The sequence below is a fragment of the Chaetomium fimeti genome (assembly GCF_033439085.1).
Source record: "Chaetomium fimeti strain CBS 168.71 chromosome Unknown B0H64scaffold_2, whole genome shotgun sequence".
Taxonomy (NCBI): Eukaryota; Fungi; Ascomycota; class Sordariomycetes; order Sordariales; family Chaetomiaceae; genus Chaetomium; species Chaetomium fimeti.
The window spans coordinates 1,104,039-1,124,448 of NW_026944330.1; the positions used below are offsets into that span (position 1 = coordinate 1,104,039).

General features: G+C 56.9%; 4 protein-coding genes across 4 annotated transcripts; 1 reads left to right on the forward strand and 3 right to left on the reverse strand.

Moving 5' to 3' along the window:
* Positions 1 to 4,280: 4,280 nt before the first annotated feature.
* Positions 4,281 to 7,132, reverse strand: B0H64DRAFT_76371 (uncharacterized protein). The gene is made up of 2 exons (XM_062808727.1): positions 4,720 to 7,132; positions 4,281 to 4,658 (listed from the first exon to the last, which is right to left on the reverse strand). Exons 1-2 carry the CDS (start codon positions 7,016 to 7,018, stop codon positions 4,405 to 4,407), a joined length of 2,553 nt encoding a protein of 850 aa, XP_062662000.1. The 5' UTR covers positions 7,019 to 7,132; the 3' UTR covers positions 4,281 to 4,404.
* Positions 7,133 to 10,177: 3,045 nt separating this feature from the next.
* B0H64DRAFT_438944 (uncharacterized protein) lies at positions 10,178 to 12,976 on the reverse strand (the record flags this gene model as incomplete). The annotated part of the gene is made up of 4 exons (XM_062806389.1): positions 10,178 to 10,755; positions 10,841 to 11,220; positions 11,484 to 11,781; positions 12,934 to 12,976. The coding sequence occupies 4 exons, from the start codon at positions 12,974 to 12,976 to the stop codon at positions 10,178 to 10,180; spliced, it is 1,299 nt and encodes a 432-aa protein (XP_062662001.1).
* Positions 12,977 to 14,161: 1,185 nt separating this feature from the next.
* B0H64DRAFT_335887 (uncharacterized protein) lies at positions 14,162 to 17,554 on the forward strand (the record flags this gene model as incomplete). The annotated part of the gene is made up of 2 exons (XM_062801136.1): positions 14,162 to 14,265; positions 14,354 to 17,554. Coding segments are annotated over exons 1-2 (3,234 nt in total), but the record flags the coding sequence as incomplete, so codon positions are not given.
* Positions 17,555 to 18,298: 744 nt separating this feature from the next.
* On the reverse strand, positions 18,299 to 20,192 carry B0H64DRAFT_385281 (PCI domain-containing protein). The gene is made up of 4 exons (XM_062803062.1): positions 19,954 to 20,192; positions 19,846 to 19,902; positions 19,076 to 19,789; positions 18,299 to 19,024 (listed from the first exon to the last, which is right to left on the reverse strand). Exons 1-4 carry the CDS (start codon positions 20,035 to 20,037, stop codon positions 18,407 to 18,409), a joined length of 1,473 nt encoding a protein of 490 aa, XP_062662003.1. The 5' UTR covers positions 20,038 to 20,192; the 3' UTR covers positions 18,299 to 18,406.
* Positions 20,193 to 20,410: the final 218 nt, after the last annotated feature.

The window sequence follows — 20,410 nt, forward strand, 5'->3', positions numbered from 1 at the left end:
GGCCGTCCCAGCCTTACGGGAAGACCAGGGCGTTCGAGAAGCCTAATCGCTGCCAGCTGCTTGTCCAGGGTGGCAGTCAAGGGAAGTGGTGTTGCACAAAAGAAGCTTCCCCTGCCCGTTGCATCGTGCCTGCCAGCCACCCTTGCCGAGATTGGGGGGGAAGCTCAGGGGTTTTGGACACCAAGCTAGGGGTGTCGAATGCGACCAACCTGCAAACGCGACATCAAGATACCGTGACCGCCAAGATATCGCGTGGGCAATGTCGAGACGACAACACGCGAAATGCGCCAGCCATTGTTTGAGAAGAACCTCACTGTCGCTTCAGACGAGGTTGGTGCCGATCCTTTGCGGGGAGAAAAGGCCGGTCCTGCGAAGGAGCTCGTCGTCGAAACCAACACTGAAAACTACTGCGGATGGAATGAAGCTCACTCGGGGCAAAATCGAGGTAACCAAGTCTGTCCTTTCGTGAATGGTCGGAGCGCGGGGAACCCCGTCAACGCGGCCTCCTAAGAACGAGCGCTCGCCTTCGAGACACTCCCTCAAGGCTGTCACGATGACGGGTCAACCTCTCGCTGGGGGAACGAGGACGAGTGGTGGCAGTTCTGGGTCGCCCGAGGTTCCAATTCTGTCTTTGTCAACTTCGCGATCTCTGACGAGCCTTGGCCGAGTTAGTGAACGAGGAATGTCGGACGGGACAATCTCGGGAGCAAGCAGCTCGATCACTCGCATTATCGCTCAGCCCCAAAAATGTCAACCGGTGCAGAACACCACTTTCAGCCGTTGATACAAACATGGAGGCAACGATCGCTCAAGCTCGCACACAGAATATGGCGTTGAGAAGGTCGCCTCGCCCAACCAACCGAGACACTCACGGCTCATGGAACAGAACAAGAACGCCATGCTTGCTCAACCTCCTTGTGAAACATGTCGATCGCGCCTGATGGATCCGTGGTGGCGGTCCAGCCCAGAACCCACAAACTCAATGTCTCAGATGGTTTTTAATCTCCCCTTTTCAGCTCGCGTCCCCCAGCCCCCTCTTTCTTCCGTCATTCGGTATCACCGACTTATTGGCAGGCCCGGATCGGCCGATGGCTTAGATTTGTGGAGAATCATCACGGAGTCTCGCCGACTCGACCGTTCAAAATGCGAGGATCGTGGGGTCATTAGTCATGGCCATGACGATAGTGAGTCTTCTCTCTCATCTCGCTCGGTCCGAGTCAAGTTGGCTTGCTTCCGTTGGACCTCATGCTGCTTTCGGCTAGTTAGCTATGGACCGATGATCACTGGGGTTTACGGACGAGAGCGAAAGAGGAGAAAAAAAGACGATGCGTGGCGGACAGCAAGTGGCGTCTGTATCACCGCTCGCTGAACAAGCTGAACGGATACCGTAAAGGGGAATCCCGCGACTTCTTCACGGTCAAAGCCTACTGCCAGCAGTATCTGGTTTGGTCCCATAAGCAGCTAATTTTGATGCGGGGGGCAGTCGGGTTGAGTTCCTCCTTTGCTTACACCAGCCGAGAAGCCATCGTCGACTTTGATTGTGACTTCTCCTGTCGAGTGCAGAAGAGAAGAATACGGCCTCGCAGTGTCTCCCCATCCAAGACCTGAAGGGACGATACGAGTCAGCGCCTTGTTCTCTCCCGTCTAGGCTGGGATGGGACAAGGCATGCGGTGGCGCGTTGCACGATCGGGATACGGGATGCCGTGCCTGTCCTTCTTTTTCCTGTCCTTGTACTGTGGTCCCTCCCCTTCCTGTGTACTCACCCTCTTTCTCGTAGTCCAGCGAGTCCAGCCAAGTGCCCAGAGCGCTGAATGGAGGAGAGACGATAACGAAACTCTCCGCCTGGCCCAACCTGCACCCACTTTGCATGGTCATGTGGTGGGCTGATGTTCCTCTTCGATCGACACGGGCAGATTCCACAGTGAGAACTGCGCCGCGCTCCAGACCGTCAACTGTCAAAAAAACGGTTATTTGAGCAAGTTGGTTTGATGGCATGTCAGCGCCGCACGGTCGTCGTCGCGCGCGTTGGTCGTCTCATTTCTCGAAGGGCTGTGCCGCCGCCTCACCTAGAAGGACCCGACAACTGTGGACTGATGACAGGCCCAGAACGGAAAGAATCGGCCATGGCCGCCTCAGATACGGACTCAACGGCTCCGGCGTCGGTCTTTTCGCCCGAAGGGAGAGAACGTCGAATCGGTTGCCTCCTCCCCCCTTCACTTCCCTGTTTTTACATTCAGATGGCGTTGCGGACATGTGGTGGTTGGGCAGTCGTCAAGCAAACGGTGCATGTGTCTCATGCAGCAGTCAGGGGTGGGTGAGATGGGGGTTGCTTGCCGGTCCCCGCCGCATGGAGACCGGGGGGAGGGGGGCGGGCTGCTCAATGCTTGGTTCCCGACCCCCCCTCCCTCTCCTCTCCTCCCAACATGCCTGTTTTTCTGTTTGCTCACCTCGGTGAGCAAGGCGCGGGGAAACAGGGTCCAGGCCAAGTCGGCACTGCTGCTTGTCTTGCCCTTGTCCCTGCGCGGCCGCCGGGTGTATTGCCGGGGCTCGCTTGAACGTCGTCCCGTGTGATCGTGATATCAGCCCGTCCGCGTCCTGTGTCATGTATATCGGGCTTGCGTGGAATTGGGCCGAGGTGGCATATTTTGTGAGACTCATTTATGCCAATCTGTCCAAAACCCGCCGAGTCGAGTGCCCAAGCCTTCTTCGAATACCCTCCGTCCGCTTGGGCCTGGTGCGAGTGTTTTGAGATCAGGCTCTGGGCTCGCAGCCCGAGGCTTTTCGGTGTTCAATAACCATAACTAATTATTCCATGAAACATTCGTGCGGGAAGACATCCCCTTCTCGTAGCATGTCCGAGAAGGCAAGGCATGTTGGTGTTGGGGCGTGTCTCGGCTCGGTGCGAGCCGCAGGGCGACACCGGAAGGGATGAGGCCGGGTTTGAGACAACAAGGCCGCGGACATGGAAGGATGTTCCTTTGATGGTTATGGTGATGGGGGGCTAACTAGTCAACAAACCCCCGAATACTCAGCCCCTTGCCTGTTATAGTATCCGAGAGGAAGGAAGTGTACGAATATGATAGACTGAGTGCAGGGACTATGTCCCTGTTTCTGCAAGTTCTTGATCCCAGGCTGACTTGTGAATGACAATGGCTCTCGGCTTCATGTAAAACATATTGAATGGTAGTTTTATTATAGCCTAACGCTTATTTGTTTGTCTGGTTGCTTGTTTGTTTGTTGATATGAGACTTTTGAGGAAGTCAAGTTCTAAGGGGAAACCGGGAATGATAGTGAAGTGAAAATTGAGGAGAAAAAAGAGAAAGTGGGGGAAAAGAGAGTGGTAAAGTTGAAACGAAAGGAAGGGATAAAACAAAATACACACTGGTGTGGAAAGTAAGAACATTATCAAAGAGAATTGAAGTGTAGATATATTTCTGTCTTATCTTTGTGTTCTCACCCCAACCAGACGCTAGCAACGAGGAACATCAGAGCCTACCGAGAGAATGGCGACGAGGCAAACATAGCTCAAATTCCAGTTCCCTTCAGTGCTACGCCTGGTTTAAGGAAGGCTCGGGTTTTGAAACCAAGAACCAAGGCCCCCTCCCTACAGTGCAGGAGGTGAGCTAGATACAAGCTACCCGAGCCAGGGATTGAGACACAAGGAAGGAAAGTGGTGTTTCGGTATCCGAGCACTTGGATATGGATCTGACGGAACTCTAACAAGCCAAGTCAATGCAGCAGCGAGGGGCTCCTGAGAGACCAAGTGCTGGAGTTGATTGAGAATGGATATGTACTGGCTCCCCATCCCCCATCCCCCACATACGAGCACTCACGAGCAGACGGAGAAACACCCACCCATGAACTGGCGATGTTGGGCTGGCCCTTCTACGCCACCGGCATCAAGTTAAGTTGAGCCCCTAACCCCGCTCAGCAACAACAACACGCAGTTTCAAGACCAACATCACGGGACGGCCGCCAACAAGCTCCATCGTCTCAACGCGGCAGCTAACAAACAAATAAACAGATGTTGCCAAAGTCTGGCGACCACCAGGTATGTTGAAGTTAGAAGATGGGAACGAACTAGCGAACTTTTCCTCTGTGCCCTATCGTCTCCCGCCATCAACCAACACAACACAACCAGCACAAGAACGCCCATGGATTAATCTTCCCAACTCCTCCCAAAACCCCAACCAAGAATGCCGTCTCCAACATGGCCGCTAAAACATCAGAACATATCCGTCATACATACATACAACCAACCTCGCTTTTGGTGATCCCTGCTCGACGTCGACGCCCAACAAATACCAGCCAATATAAACAAACAGCAGCCCATCATCACATCACATCATAGCTCGTACCCCGCTCTTCACAGCCAAAAAGGAACCACCCTTTCGAGAAGACCCTTAATCCCGGTGCGACCTATGATGCCGTCTCGCGTCATCGACCTCGTCACCCCCTTCGATGCGATGACGGCGGTGCTTGGTATCCTTCTCCCTCTCCTTGTCCTTCCCACCACGCCTCTCGTCATCCCTCTCCCGCTCGTGCTGACGATGCCGCTTCTTCCTCTCCTCGTCCTCGGTCTCACGCCCGCGGTCACGGTCCTCGTCATACTCGGCCTCGCCACGCGTTTCACGCTCCAGCTCCTTCTTCCGGCGCTCTGTGCCAGGTCGCATTAGCATCTGGATAACCTGTGGGGAAATCAAGCCGGGAAACTTTACCTCTCAGGGTGGCGGTCGCTGCCGCGTAAGCCTGGATCTCCTCCTTGCTGAGGACCCGCAGGACGATGACAAAGTCGTCGCGGACCTCGAACCGCTCCTTGCCGATCTTGAGCGCCTCCGGGTTGACCATCTTGCGGCTGATCTTTGTCCAGCGCGCGCCGGTCGGCACGTTGTTCTTGGACTTGTCGTCCTTGTGGGGGGCGACGCCCTCGCGGACGGGGTTCGGTTCTTCGGGGAACTGCACCTTTGGTTGTTTGAGGATGCCTTTGATGGGCTTCTTGTCTAGGATGGCGTCCTTGGGCGGCGGCACCAACCGGACTTGTCTTTCGTCTCGCGACGGAGGGGTGGCGTCGCCGCCATCCTCCTTGGGCGCTGGGGCCGAGGCGTCGGGGTCGGCCTCGCGCTTCTCGACCGGGGACGGCTTACGGTCTGGAGACGGGTCCCTGGCTGGGGACGCATCCTTTTCGTCGGCTTTCTTGGCGTCGTTGAGCTTAGCTAGCCGCGCCTTCATCTCGGCGAGAGCGGCGGTGTCATTGGGGTTGAACGACGAGGCCCTTAGACGGCGGCGAGGCCTTGTCTTTCCTTGATCGTCTACGGATGAGGAGCGGTCTCGAGATGGCAGAGCTGCCGCATCGTCATCCTTCTTGGATTCCCGGGCCTCGGGTTCGGGCACTGCTAGGTTCCTTGGTTTCTCACGGTCCCTTGGGTGCTCGACGATCTCGAAATCCTCGTCACCAAGAAGATCCTCGTTTCGGCTTGGTCGGCCTCGAGAATCTGCCTCGTCGTGCCTCCTGCGATCGACGTCCTCGTCTGCATGCCTCCTTGACGGGGATGGGTCCTCATCCTTGTCGGTCCTGCGTTTCATGGCAGACTTGAGGCCGACGGTAGCGGCGGCAAGACCAAGACCAGCTGCGGCCTTGTCGCGAACCTTGTCTCTCTTGCTCTCGGGTTCGTCGTCGTCTGATCTTCGGTCTTTCCTGTCGCGCCCGCCTTCCTCGTCAACCACGTAGTCGTGCTCACGGCGCCTCCTATGATCCCGGTCGTCGTACTCGTGCTTGATGATTTCCAAGTCATCGTCCGGCCGCCTCCTCGACTCGTGGGCCTCGTAGCGTTTGTGAGGCTCTCGGCGCTCACGGCGTTCGTCAGGATACGCCTTTTCGGGAGGCCGGCGATGGTCGTCGACGTCGTTCGGATCGACGAGAATCCCAAAGCCACGAGCGGTGACGCGGTCATCCTGGAAGTAATTCTGGTCGCGGGGGTCGTCGTAGTAGTAATCATCGGGGTGACCAAGTCGGTTAGGGTCGTCTTGGATCATCGACAGCGGGCGTGGACCACCGCGGTGTTCTTCCCTAGGGCTTCCCGAGTTCTCGAGTAGGTTCAACGGACGCCGCACTTCAGGAATTGGGGGGGGTCCTGCTGACGGCGGAAGAGGCATATGCGACCCGGCGCCATTATAAATACCACCGGCTGGCTGGGTCCAGCCTATCTTCTCCAAACCCCGAGTTGCCGGCGGTGGACCTCGCACTCGCCTCTCGGTCTGATCGAAGGGGCGGGCGAGATCTGCGCTAATGCTGACGGTCGGGCGATAGTACCGATCGAGGCTCTCGCGGCGGGTCCTCTGGCGCTGGTCGTGATCAAGATCGTATCTCGCGAGGTCGCTTGGCCTCGTGTACTCGTATCCTTCGTCGTCAAACTCGTTGTAAGTGTTGGTGCGATGGTTAGGTCCGGCGTAGAGCGACCCCGGACGTGTAGGATGTTGCGGGTCGGCGCCGCGGTTTCCCAGCCTATCCTGGTGAGTCCTTTCCTTTAATCGCCGGTATTCGTCGTCGTCGATACTGGCGCTCGAGGGAACGTAACCGACGGCTCGGCTCCGGGGTATGGAGGAAGCCGGCTGGGCGTAGTACTGGCCCTCGTCGCTCGATCGATAGGGATCGCGGGGTGGGCTTCCCGATCTTGGGGCTGGCGAGTGGTGCTTCGTAGTAACTATGATGGGCCGTTTGACATTCTGGTCGACGACGCGGTGGACTCGGGTGCCGTCGTTGACACTGGTGCTCCTCGAGAGCGGCTCCTTCCTCACGGCGTATGTGTTGGCGCTAACGGGGACGGCGCTCGTGCGATACTCGTCGGCGGGGCGGGATAAACCCTCGTGGTGGGATGCTGACATGGCATGGAGGTCTCCGCTGTAGAGAGAGCCATAGCCACCGCCGGTGACGGGCATCGAGGAGCGGGCGGGGTTGTAGAGAGGAGGCGAGCGCCTCGTCGCGGGGTCCATGTATCGGTAGCGGGCAGGGTCGGCCATCTCTGCGGCGGGATCGCACCGACCCGAAAAGGTGACTGGGGGTTGCGAGTGTGACAATGCCTGCTGGTTGCGATAGGGAAAACCGAGGGGATATCCTGGTGACGTCCTGGTGATATCGACTCAACACTGCGCCGATTCAATGGTGAGAGGGAGCTGGGGAGAAAGAGCGGTGACTGTCCACGTGGAGCGGTGTTTTTTTGGGAGGGAAAAGTGGCAGTTAAGTGGTGTGTGTGTGTGGGCGTCTTCCTGCCTGTCGGGGGCGCAGCGTACTTGGTCAGAGGGGGAGGGGTCTCTCTCTGTTCGGGGTGTGCCCAGGTGGGGTTCGATATGACGCTCGGCGGGGCAGACCGGGGTGTAAGCTCTGCCGCTGCACTCTCCAATCCGGATGATTACTTTTTTTGTATGTACTGTGTGCGCTGCGTAGGTACCTACATATGGAAGCAAGGCTTGGGTAGCTTTTCGGCACGCGGTGACGCAGTGTATCGAGGCGGTTTTGGTAGCGATTGGACTGATGAGACTGAATAAGGTGAGAGTGATGTCGGACCAAGTACATCGTTGTGTGCCGCGGGGTCGTCGAGCCGGCCCTTGAAAGTGTGTTCGAGGAGGGGCAGAAAAAATGTACCTGAGCCTTTTCCGGGGTCTCTCCCTTCCAAGGAATCGACGGAATTCGAATGGTGGGGACGGCGTGTTCTGCCCAATGTTTGCCTTCCATCGGACGAACCCAAGCTCATTCGTGCCTGCCATCCCTTGCCAGCTTCCCTCCGAATCCGTGTCTGCCTGACGAAGCAACCCACCATTCCCGTTTCTCGATTCCTCCACATTGAAGGCAAGGCTACGAAACGGTTCATCAAGCGACGAATACCAATATTCCATGCACTTTCCGAAAGGCTGTGTTCCTCAAGGCACACCTCCTTGGCAATTCTCTTATTATCTCGGGGATCTCGCCAGGTTCGGCATGCAGGGAAGGCAAGGATGCGGGCTGCCGTCGGGGATGCTGCGTCGGGCTTCTTTGATTCCGGCCTTGCTTCTCCGACTTTTCCCACGCACCGCACCCCGACATAGCGCCGACCTCGACCGAATGTGTTGATCGTCAGACGTGGAGTTGGGTTAAGTCGGCAAGGCCATTTGAACACGAGGACGGCTTTGCGCCCAGCGGCAGTGGCCATCGCGCCCGCCAAGGTGAAGGATGACGTCTGCTTGGGCCATTGCGGGCCTACCAAAACGGTGCCTAATTGGGAATCGCTCGGTGGCTGCATGTTACAAGTAACCATGAGACATTGTTAGCCTTTGCCATGGAACATGTTCCTCAGCAAACAGGCCAATCCCGAACATTCCAGCTGCAGACATCACCAACACAGGCTTTTTAAGAGGCAAGAAGTGCGTAGGGGTCCATAAGGGTCCAAGTGATCGCCCAACACGAGCTTTTCCTCGCTCACCACTAATCGCGAGTGACTTCACTTTTCCAGTTTTGAGATGACTTTTGAGCAAGGCATGGCATCCGACATCCGGGATTTCCAAGCAAGCGGCGCGGCAGTGGCAAGCGGGCCTCTTGTCACACGGCAGTTTCCTAGCACAATCGCACAATCCGCCAACTCCGGCTGCTTTCTTGGCCTCCTCCTCCCCTGGTGTAATCACAGTCCCTATCCACGGGACCGCGCCTGGTTAACTGACGGTGGCCACAGTCTGGTGATCTCCCTCGTCCCGTTCGTTGTTTTGGACATTTCCGGATTGGGTGTCACATCGATCCAATATCGATAGACATCCCGGCAACGGGTTGAGGTAGGGTGGCAGACCACTCCTTTTTTAAAGATTGGGCACCGACGGCCAGATACCCAACCCACTCGACACTTCTACCGTCGCCCTCTGAGTGGTCTGTTGCTCTGGCCTTCAGCTCCCCCGTCGCATATCCCATTTCTGAGATGGAGGTGAGCCCAGACGTCCGATTGGCCTCGGCCTTCGGTAGCCCGCCCGCGACTCGTAACTTCACACCCTCCCACACGTGGGAAGTTCAGAGTGTGCAGTAGCCTCTTTCCCGGACGCGCTTCCGTCACGTTTCCCCGATATGAAGGTCGAGCTCGGTGTGGAGGTCCGCCGGACGGCTGGGGTGATTTCTCCATGGTCCGTCGGACAAGCAGCGGATGGTAGGCAGGTCTCCCCGCCCGAGAGACCAAGAGGCGGGCCGATGGCGGCTTGCTCGGCTATTCACCACACAACGCGCTGGGATGCCTTGCTGTCGTAGAACGATACACGGCGCCTTCTGGGCAAGCAACTCTCACGTTCCACCGTCGGTGTGGTTGCTTCTGCCCACCCCCCGGAACACTCGCAGGCGATGTCGTGACCCCCCGGTTTGTCCACCAGCCATGCTGCGTCACCCAGAAGCCCGGATTAACTCGGCGAGATCCGGCAAGGCCCAACTTCCAAAGATTGGCTTGGTCAGGGTGCGGTTGACATGTTTAAGCCATGGGTGAATTCCGCGTTTGCCGGCCCACTTGATGGAATAATAAAACTAGGGGTTGCTGGTGTCGACCGACTCGAGCCCATGTTTGAGAGGTTGTCCGACAACAGAAAACACCAAATTAAGGAAGATATGTTTAACCCGAAGGCGAAAGGATTGAATACTAGCTATATCAAGTCCCCAATACTCAGGCAACAAGTGCGAAAGTCGTGTCAATCACAGAGAACGGTGGTTCCGAGTAAAGCGGGGGGCCATAAAGAGCGTGGTTCGTAAATGGGGTGTGTTGGTTTATACAGAACAAGGTTCTTCCAGGTCCCAACGTGTTTGAGTGAGGTCTGGATGGCGACAGCTCGATGTGATACGGAAGAAACTAAGTAAAAATGAAGGGATTATATATCTAGACAGGTGGAACTCGAGTCGTTGTGCACGTGGAAAGAAAGGTTGAGCAGACAGAAGGGCAACGAGGCGTTGCAGTCACAGTTTCATGTCACTCGTGGAACAAGTAAGGCCAACAATAAAAGTCCATCCATTACAGTCATCATATACACGTGAAACTAGCGACATGAAGTCCTCATCTCCTTCCCGACGACCTTATTTCCAACGAGGTGTCCACCCAATCTTTGTCCAGTCTTCCAAATACACGCCATTTCCAAATGTACCAAATGCGAGTCTAATACATGCAGTGTGGTGGCTGGGGAGCCCGCTTAGAGGCGCGAGCCGTGGACGACCTTCATGTCGACGGCCATCTCGCGGCCGTTGTCAGTGACGACCAGGACACGGACGCTGCCGCGGCCGGACTCAAAGGCCTTCTGGAGGCGGCCCCAGAGGCTGCTCTGGTCAATGACGGGCAGGTTCTGCTTGACATCGCCAGTCTCGGTCATGGCGACGATGGCGCCATCCTGCATGTCGAGGACGCGGTACTGCTTGAAGACCGGGCCGACCATGGTCTGGACGACGACGCTGGGGGCCGGGTTAGAGACGAACGACGACTCCTCATGGAGCTGCTTGGTGAAGAGGTCGACACCAAGGTAGCGGTGCTGGCCAGTGGCAGCCGAGGTCGAGATGCGGATGACCTGGCAGGGGCGGCTCTGGAGGATGAGGATGTCGCCGAGGCGGATGTGGTGGCAGGGGATGGTCACCGTGTTGGGGTTCTGGGAGACCTCCGACGATGCGCCACGGGGGCGGCGGGCCTGAACATCGGCCTCAACGCGGTCATGGCCTTCAGGGTGGGCAATGCGGTCAGCTAACTTGTGCAATCCGTGACGGAAGGAGTGGTAGTGGCCTGATGTTGGCGTGAGCACACTCGCGTGTGTGACTAGTCATGGGGCTTCCCATGACTGGACAAAGGGGAGGGGGTGTATGCTTACCGTCCTCGTCGTAGTAACCCATCTTGGATTGAGTGTCGTGACGGGGAGTGTCTACGGTCTCTTCGACGATGTTTACCTGGCTCTTGTAGGTAGAGCGAGGAGCAGGTGCGTCAACGGTGGTACCGGTGACGTAGACGGACTCTTTGTAGGCGGGGCTGGTGACAGGGACGTCAACTGTGTAGTCGTCGACGTGGCTGTGGGCCTTGTGGCTGTGTCCGAAGCGGGAGCTGTCGACGGTAGAGCCGACTACGCTAGGTTCCTTGTGGTAGTTGGCTTGGATGCGGGAACGATACTCGCTCTCGGCAACGTCGATGACAGAGTGAGGGCGGTGCTGCTTGTTATCGAACTCGATGCGAGACTCGGAGTAGGACTTCTGAGGTCTGATGTTGGAGTGGATGGTTAGTGAAAGGAAAGGAAAGAGGTCGAGTGTTTATCTGGGAATCTCGTGTTTTTCTGTCATCCGGTTCCTGGGTCAACCCAGCCCCCCCTGGCTGCCAGACCGCCTTGGCAGGCGCTCAGCAGGGGATGGGTGGCCCCAGTCGGTCAAAAAGAAAGGCGGGGAAACTAAGACCAAAGTGGACCAAAACAAAACAAAAACAAAACAAGGGCAGGGAAAGCCCAACAGAACAGAAATGCAACTCACTTGTGGTGGTGGTGGTGCTCCTCGCGGTAAACAAACTCCTTGTGGGTACCGGGACGGCGGTGTGGCTCCTCGTGAGTGATGCGGACCTCTTCTTCTTTAAAGCGATCCTCTCCGGCGGGAGGAAGATGTGCTTGGGGTGGGAGTGAAGAGTGTTGACCTTCCCGTCCGGCGAGCTGGGGGAGTTTGATCTCAACCTCTTCGTGAACGTGGGTTTGGGTGGCGGTCTCGGACTCCCTGTACGATGACGGGAAGACGCTGAAAGGGACCGGGACACGGGCTTCAAAGTCCAGATTGGCGACTTGATGCGCAGAGAGGCAGTCTTCTCCTCAACCTTCCGATTATCGAAAGGTGGACAAGAAGAATGACTCTTGCTTCTTTTCCTGGAAAGAAGTCGAGTGAAAGGAGAGAAGGCGGTCTGTGGATGGACCCGTCTTCTTTTTCAATCGAATTCCGACAAGGGAAAGAAGATGGAGTTTTGGGATTTGTGGTTGGTTGTGAGTGGACGGGGTGTGTGCAGGTGTAGAAGGAGGAGAAGAAGATCGGGGCCAGGCTGGTCGAGAGAGGCCGCTTCAAATACGCATTCCCGCGGCGCTTTTCCCAACCCGTCGCCGGTTGGCGGGGAGAGTGAGAGTTCCAAGCAGCGTGACTGGAGTCCAATGGGATCGTGAGAATTACTGTGTGGCCGCACTGGCTGGGGTCAATTGGCAGCCGCCAACCAAGGCACAAAATCCCCAGTGTGGCAGGAGCTTCAGATGGTCTGTTTACATGATGTGGGGCGATGTCTTGTTTATCGAGGCCTTAATTGGCCTAGCGGATGTTTTCGGAGCCCCACAAGGCCGACCCTTGCTCCCTCGCTCCCTCCTGCGGGGGTGTTTCCCCAACCTCCCTGCCAGCCTGCTCGTTTTTCCAGGTTATCGCGTCTCGCCGATTCGAGCTAGCAGCTTTCCCGTCGCGAGCTGAAAAGCTCATCCACAATTGCGCATTTGCGCTGCTGGCCGGCCCCATCGGCGGGTGGGCTGGTGGTCAATCCGTGTCTCCAACCTCCTCTAGCTTCGCTCCTTGGGAGGGATAGCCACGATCGGCTGATGGGGAGCATGAATGTCGGTTGCGCCAATTGACGGGCCAGATCTCCATGCGAGCACCCGGAACTTGGAAGCTCTGTTTTGGCGACAGATCTGAGAAGCTCCTGGCAATTTTAATCAAACGCGGAGGCTGAACGCACAGCTGGCCAAGACCACTTGGAGGTCTCGATCTTGGATTTCCTGCAGCGCGGGCATGCAAACAGCGTATGATGGGGGGCTGGGGGGGTCGGTCAGATCCCTGCTGCAGCAAGAGAATCTGCGGGCTGGGGAGCCAGCATGGTCGATCACCGCGCTTGCGCCCTCAATTGGCCATCACCTCAACGGAGGAGAGGCTGGGAGAAGGCGGGAAGACCTTTGCGTGGCCTCACAGTTCGTGGGCGCTTGCGATTGGGTTGTCGGCGCAACCTCCATGTGGCCAAGAGTGGTTGAACTGAGGCCGCAGAAGTAACCCCAGCCGCCCGTCTGAGCGCTTGCCAAATAACTCTCAGCTCCGGGTCAATAACAAAGGGCGCTAACCACCAAGTAAAGCGGTCGAAGGGACATCAGAAACATATCAGAAACCCTTACGTTACACCGTCACGGTCTCGGCCTCGTTCCGGCATCTGACTGACATCAAACAGCCTGATTTCCCACTCGACAGGTGCCGAGGTGCTTTTCGGTTCCCCACCCTAGCGAAGCACATCATTCCGCGTTGCCATGGGCAACTGCTCAGCCGGAAGAGACCGGGCGATTCGCCGAGCCGATCGCTGTTCGGCGCCGGTTGTTCGCATGTGACTTGTCGCCACGCGCTGCCGAGTGCCGTGTCGTTTGTTGATATGTGAGAGCAAACGGGTCCGACCTTGGGACATTGCCAGGATTTTCCCCCGAGTTGACGTGGTTGCAGAACCGGTCTGGCAGAACTCGACATTGCCGGTCTGCCCACGGCTTGGAGCGGTCTTGATCCCGTGTCTCTCGTAATTGCCCCGAGAATTATTGCGATGTCCTGCTACACAGTAAATAGTGAAGGTCCAGAGTGCGGAGCATGACTGACTAGCCAAGCCAGGCGGTGTGGATGTGAGATGAGAAAGGCAACTTGGCGCGTTGAGGAGGTTTGGGACTTCAGCGGATGTCATGGAATTGTCACGCCTCCCATCCTCAGAATTACAAGCGGAGCGCCATCACTCCATCACTACCTACACAGTAGAACGCAACGGCATTTTCCATTCTTCCAACGCAATTCCTGATTGAAAGGAACCATCCATTGCAGACGCCATGGAGACCATGCAAGCGATGTATTCTCTCGCGATTGGGTTCGGATTTGGCGGTTTGATGTTCGCCATCACATATCACATATTTGGTGCCATTCAGAAAATAGTGCAGCAGAGGCGGAATTCCTCAACAACGTGACCAACCAAACCGGCTCAGGTTCTCGCTGTGGTGCCCACCACACTCTCACTGCACTGCACTGCATGTCAAAGCGAGAGCCCAACCTGTTTGGGTCCCGGAAGCTCCGGCGGGGCGAGAACTGCAACGGAACCCCACCTACCCTTTTTGGGTCGCCGACACACCACCAGGCTGCCCCGCCATGACATGAAGCTTGACTACACAGTACCTAGAGCTGTCTCAGACTTGCTGTCTACCTTGAACAATTCGTGACAGACTGCTGACAGCCTACGGATACGCCCAATATGAAACAGAGGTTCTCGTCCTTGGACGTCAAGGTAACTTCCCCGCAACCCAAATACGTGTGTGGTTAGTTACCTCGTTGAGCCTCGACTAACCCCAAGTCTCTTCTTGCCCTATACCTAGGTCGTCGCACACGAGCTTGCCGAAGCACTTGTCTCTTTACGCCTAGCGAATATCTACGATCTCAACTCCAAAATCCTCCTTCTCAAATTTGCCAAACCGGACAACAGGCAGCAAGTCCTCATCGAGTCCGGCTTCCGCTGCCACTTGACCGATTTTGCCCGCGCTGCCGCTCCCGCTCCCAGCGCCTTCGTCGCACGCCTGCGCAAGTTCCTCAAGACACGCCGCGTGACGGGGGTTTCCCAAATCGGAACAGACCGCATCATCGAGTTCCGGTTCAGCGATGGAGCATATCGGTTATACCTCGAATTTTTCGCCGGCGGCAATGTTATCTTGACGGATGCCGAGTTGAAGATCCTCGCGCTATTGCGGATTGTCCCCGAGGGGAAGGGACAGGAACCCCAGCGAGTGGGCTCGACATATTCGTTGGAGAACCGGCAAAACTTGGGCGGCGTCCCTCCCTTGACGAAAGAGCGTCTTCGGGATGCCCTCACGGCGGTAACAGCGCAAGCTGTGACCGAGAAGGCCAAGAAAAAGGGGTCGGATGGCCTGAGACGGGGCATCGTCACGACCATAACCGAGCTTCCTCCGGTCCTTATTGACCATGTCTTTCGCCTCACGGGCTTCAACCCCGCCACCAAGCCAGCCGAGATCCTGAACGACCAGTCGTTATTTGACGCGCTGTTTGGTTCACTGGAGAAGGCCCGGTCAATTTTAGACGAGGTTACGAGCTCGCCTACTGCGAAGGGATACATCATTGCGAAGCCCAACCCACACGCGGCCGAACTGGCTAAAGAGGGCGGGGAGGAAGAGGATGCACAGAAAGGCAAGGCGCGGAACCTGCTGTACGAGGATTTCCAGCCATTCTTGCCTAAGCAGTTCGAGGACATGCCGGATTGCCAGGTATTGTCTTTTGACGGCTACAACAAGACGGTCGATGATTTCTTTTCTTCGCTCGAGGGTCAAAGGCTCGAGTCTCGCTTGCAGGAGCGCGAGATCACCGCTAAGCGGAAGCTTGAGGCCGCTCGTCGCGACCAGGCCCAGCGGATTGAAGGACTTCAAGACGTGCAATTGCTGAACCTCCGCAAAGCCGCAGCCGTCGAGGCCAATATTGAACGGGTCCAAGAAGCAATGGACGCCATCAACGGGCTGCTTCAGCAGGGGATGGACTGGGTAAATGTTAACAAGCTGGTGGAGCGGGAGCAGAAACAGCACAATCCGGTCGCCGAGATGATTAAACTCCCGATGAAGCTCCACGAAAGCGTGATTACGCTACTCCTCGGTGAGGAGGAAGAGGAAGGCGAGGCTGAGGGTGGTGAGATGGACTTTGACTACGACACGGATGAAGAAACGGCCGATGATGCCGCAGAAGAGAAATCCAAAGGGCCGGATAAGCGGCTCTCTATCGACATCAACCTAAAACTCACTCCGTGGAATAACGCCCGGGAGTACTACGACCAGAAGCGCACAGCAGCCGATAAGCAACAAAAGACTGTTCAACGGTCCGAGATCGCCCTCAAGAACGCAGAGCAGAAGATTGCCGAGGATCTCAAGAAAGGACTAAAGCAAGAGAAACCCATACTTCAGCCCATCAGGAAGCAAATGTGGTTCGAGAAGTTTACTTGGTTTATCTCGTCAGACGGTTACCTTGTGCTCGGCGGTCGGGACGCGCAGCAGAACGAGATCCTCTACAAGCGCTATCTTAGGAAAGGCGACGTCTATATCCATGCGGACATGCACGGCGCGTCAAGCGTCGTCATCAAGAACAACCCCAAGACGCCCGATGCCCCTATCCCACCGTCAACACTTGCCCAGGCTGGGAATCTGTCTGTGTGCTGCTCCAGCGCGTGGGACTCGAAGGCGGCAATGGGCGCCTGGTGGGTGAACGCCGACCAAGTCTCCAAGTCGGCGCCGTCTGGCGAGTACCTCCCTGTCGGTTCTTTCATGGTCCGCGGGAAGCGTAACCTGTTGCCCCCATCGCTCTTGATGCTTGGCTTTGGGTTAATGTTTAAGATCTCTGAAGAGAGCAAGGCTAGGCACGGCAAACATAGATTGTATGACGTGGACACGAGCACCACTGGCGCGGCTTCTGTGAGTGCCGCCACCGAGGCGGATGCTGTCTCTGATGGAGAAGATATCATGGGAAGTAGCGACGAGGAGGGAGATGAGGATGGGGACAAGAAAGAAAACCCTCTGCAGTCAGGGGCAGCGGGCGAAGAAGAGGGTGAAGAAGAACCGGAACTCGCGCCACAGCAGGATTCCGAGCCACCAACCGCCGACTTAGTGCAGCTCCATGTTAACCAAGACGCTCCGGTCGCAGCTGAGCCCGGGGAAGAAGAAGCAGGAGGGAGCCAACCCAACCCCGATGAAGACGAGAACGAAGAGGACGGCGAGGCCGAAGCCGAGGCCGAAGTAGAAGACTCCCACGCCTCAACCCGCCCCGAAACACCGTCCACCTCCTCCCAACAACCCCAACAAAAAGCCCGCCCCCCCAAGCGCGGCCAGCGCGGCAAAGCCAAAAAGATCGCCACCAAATACAAGCACCAAGACGACGAAGACCGCGCCGCAATGGAAAAGCTCCTCGGCGTAGCCGCAGCACGGGAAAAAGCCGAGAGCGAAGCGGCCGCGAAAGCCCAGCGCGAAGCCGACGCCGCCGCAGCATCCGAGCGGCGCCGCCAGGCCCAAGAGCGCGCGCGCAAGCAGATCGCCGAGCACGAGGAGGTCCGCCGGGCGATGCTCGAGGAGGGCGGCGACGCCTCCCTACAACTACCCGACGAGCCCGCCACCGCCGCCGACGCGGCCACCGAGCTCGCGCCCCTCGACGCCCTCGTCGGCACCCCGCTGCCCGGCGACGAGATCCTCGAGCTGGTCCCCGTGTGTGCGCCGTGGAACGCGCTCGCCCGCCTCAAGTACAAGGCCAAGCTGCAGCCGGGGCATGTCAAGAAGGGAAAGGCGGTGAAAGAGATTGTGGAGCGGTGGCGTTTGGCTGCCGGGAAGAAGGGGGCGGTGGATGAGAAAGCCGCGGCCGATGATAAGATGTGGCCGCGCGAGGTCGCGCTGATTAAAGGGATGAAGGTCGAGGAGGCGTATAATGTGGTGCCGGTTGGCAAGGTGACGGTGATGATGTCGGGGGGTGCGATGGGGGGTGCAGCTGCGGGGGGGAAGGGAGGTGGGAAGGGGGGTGGTGGTGGCGGTGGTGGGCAGAAGGGGGGGAAGGGGAGGGGTGGGAAGAAGAAATAGTTAGTGTGTTTGTTGATGGTTAGGTATCGTTGCTGTGTGTACTATGTACTGTACGCATCTAGGACGTTCGTATGTAGCGAGCATAAGTTGGTTCGAGGCCATTTTTGGCTACATAGCATACCTACCGAGTAGACTCAAGCCAACCGTGTCCGATCCCTGCTGGTGTAGAGGCATGAAAAAAAAAAAAAGTTGTGAGGTTAGTCGGATACATCAGGGAAGAGACGGAGTGATGCAGTCACGCCTTGAGATAACGGTGCGTAATCGAGGATATTTATTACCTGATTCCATTTCGTTTTTGCTGTTGAGTCTGCTGCACCGCTACACGAAACATCTCCCTCATCCACCACACTGGATCATGCAATCCGACATGCCAACTCGTATGGCTCACGCCATGGCGCAGTTAAACCGGAGACACGGCTTCCCTTGCGATAGGTTCAGTTTTCACTCACCTTGATTTAAGCTTGACACAGTTAGGCCGTGTCTCACCTTATGCAGCTCCGAACGAAAAAGACATTCGGCTCGCGGCCCGATCATCAAGCTCGCTCGAACATGCAGATCGCTCACGATTAAAGAGGCCAATAGGCAATAAGAATTATAGGGCCTGCAATGCAAGCCTTCGGAAGGGTGTCACATCGGCAACATGGCGCACGGGTTACTGGTGCTCACTATCATCAAGATCGCTGGCACGGGTAGCATCCGATGGGACGCATTTGAACAGCCAATCCCAAATCATGTATATTCGTACAGTCGTCTATGTGACCATATACTTCGATTAGAAGTGGCGGACGCCTGCCTGGCGAGCTCGGGCTGCTTATTTTAACGCGCCCGCTTGGATTCCTTGCCCTTCTTGGTCTTGACGCCCGGCTGGATCCTCGCCATCATCTCCTCTTTGGTGATGAGGTGGTCGATCCTCTCGAGCAGGCCGAGCAGGCTCTTCATGTTGAAGCTCCACTCGTTGAGGATGTCGTCGGCGTCCCGCGGCTTGGCGAAGCTGACGATGCGGGCCGGGCGATCGATCTTGGCGTAGACCGTCTTGGCCGTCACCAGCTCGCTAATGTACTTCTCCGTTTCGTCCTCCGTCAGGTCGAGCAGCTGGGTGAGACGGCCCATCTGGATGCGTGTGTAGTACTTGGCGATGACGCGCACGTTGTGCTCGATGACGCGCTTGCGCAGGTCCTGCCACCGCTCGTGGGCCTTCGGGTCGTCCGAGTCGTCGGCGTCCTCGTCGAAGACGTCGGTGTCGGTCAAATGCGGGCCGAACACGCGGGCGACCTCGGGCCAGCGCATGAGCTCGTGGACGGTGAACAGTTTCAAGAGCTCCGCATCCTCGGGCACTGTGGAATTCCGCGTGTCCTTGTGGATTCTGTGGAGCAGATCGTGTTGCTCATTGTCGTGGGGTGCTAGGATGATGAAGTAGATGATTCTCTGCAGCACCTATTGTAGAGTTAGTAACGAGCTGGTGAGTCGAGGGATTGGTGTGCTTACGAAGCGAAGCTTGACGGGGTCTTCCTCAACCGACTCGGTGTCCAATACTTGTCTGTAATGCTTGCACACGTCGAGGTACTTGGCCTCGTGCTGGGAGAGCTGGATCTGTTGCCTGTAGTAGCGCAGCTTGAGGTCTGTGACATCATCCTCCTTCTCAGACTCCTCCTCCGTCTTGCCCTTCTTCTCACGCTCCTTCTTCTCCTTCTCGAGCTGCTCTGGTGTCTTCTTGGGTTTCCGGGCTAGGTATCGGGTGCTGATCTTGCGGCTGAGGATGCCGGCCTGTGTCCAATCCCCATTCTCGATGCAGAGTGCCACCTGCGCCAAAATAAACTCGGTCTTTTCGCGGCGGTCCATGGAGCCAAATGTCTCGACTTGGAGTTCACAGAGGGTCTCGGCCGCCCCCTTGAGGTCGCCCTTCTTCTTCTTGATGTCGGAAAGGATCTTGGTAACACGAGCCCGCTCGACTTCGACGAAGATCTTGCCCTCGGTGACTGTGCGGAGAGTCTCGATCACGGACAGCTTGGTTTCCATGCTCGGTGTCTGGTCCAGGAAGCCCACGACTGTCTGGACCATCTTGGTGATGGCCTGTTTAAGCTGGCTGTGCTTCTTGGAGAGCACCAAGGTCTGGTCGCTGAGGAGACTCCAATCGCCGGCATTTTTGCAGATGGTGACGATGGCGACGAGGATTCGTGATGTAGATGCGAGGTCGGAGGCCTGTTGGGCGGCGTTGGTTAGCGGGGAGCGGGGGACGCGGGACAGGTGGGTGTTACCTGGCGCGTCTGCTTCTCGAGGACCGAAAGCTTTTCGATGGCGGCATGGATGTCTGTCTATCTAGAGGTTAGAACAAGACCCTCCACAAATTACAATAGCTCGCATACCTTTGCAAGCTTCTCGGCCTCGGGAATCTGGGTGTCTGCCTCCTTGGAGTAGTCCCGCTCGGGCTTGAACGCCGCATCCGCCATTGCCAAGGTTGTTTTTCTTTTATTTAGTGGGCGGTGTGTTTATTGCCTTTCGGATTAGAGCTGGCGGGGCGGGTTCGCGGTGAAGCACGAGCTTGAAAGTCGAGATCGTTTGGTCGTCGTTGGTTGCGGTTGGTGGTGCCTCCCGCCCGCAACGCAACCACAGCCAAGGCCAAGCCCACGTCAGTTTGGCCCTGCCTGCTGCGCGCAAGGCTGGTTCTGAGGCTGAAGCTTCAGCATCGACCCCACCTTTTTGTTCAAATTAGCCACATTATGGCTGGTGAAGAACCCCACTTTAAGCGAGTTATTTGCTGCCGTGCTTCAGAGGAAGGCTGATTCCATTTCAAGGCCAGCTCAGCACTGTCACACGAACTCC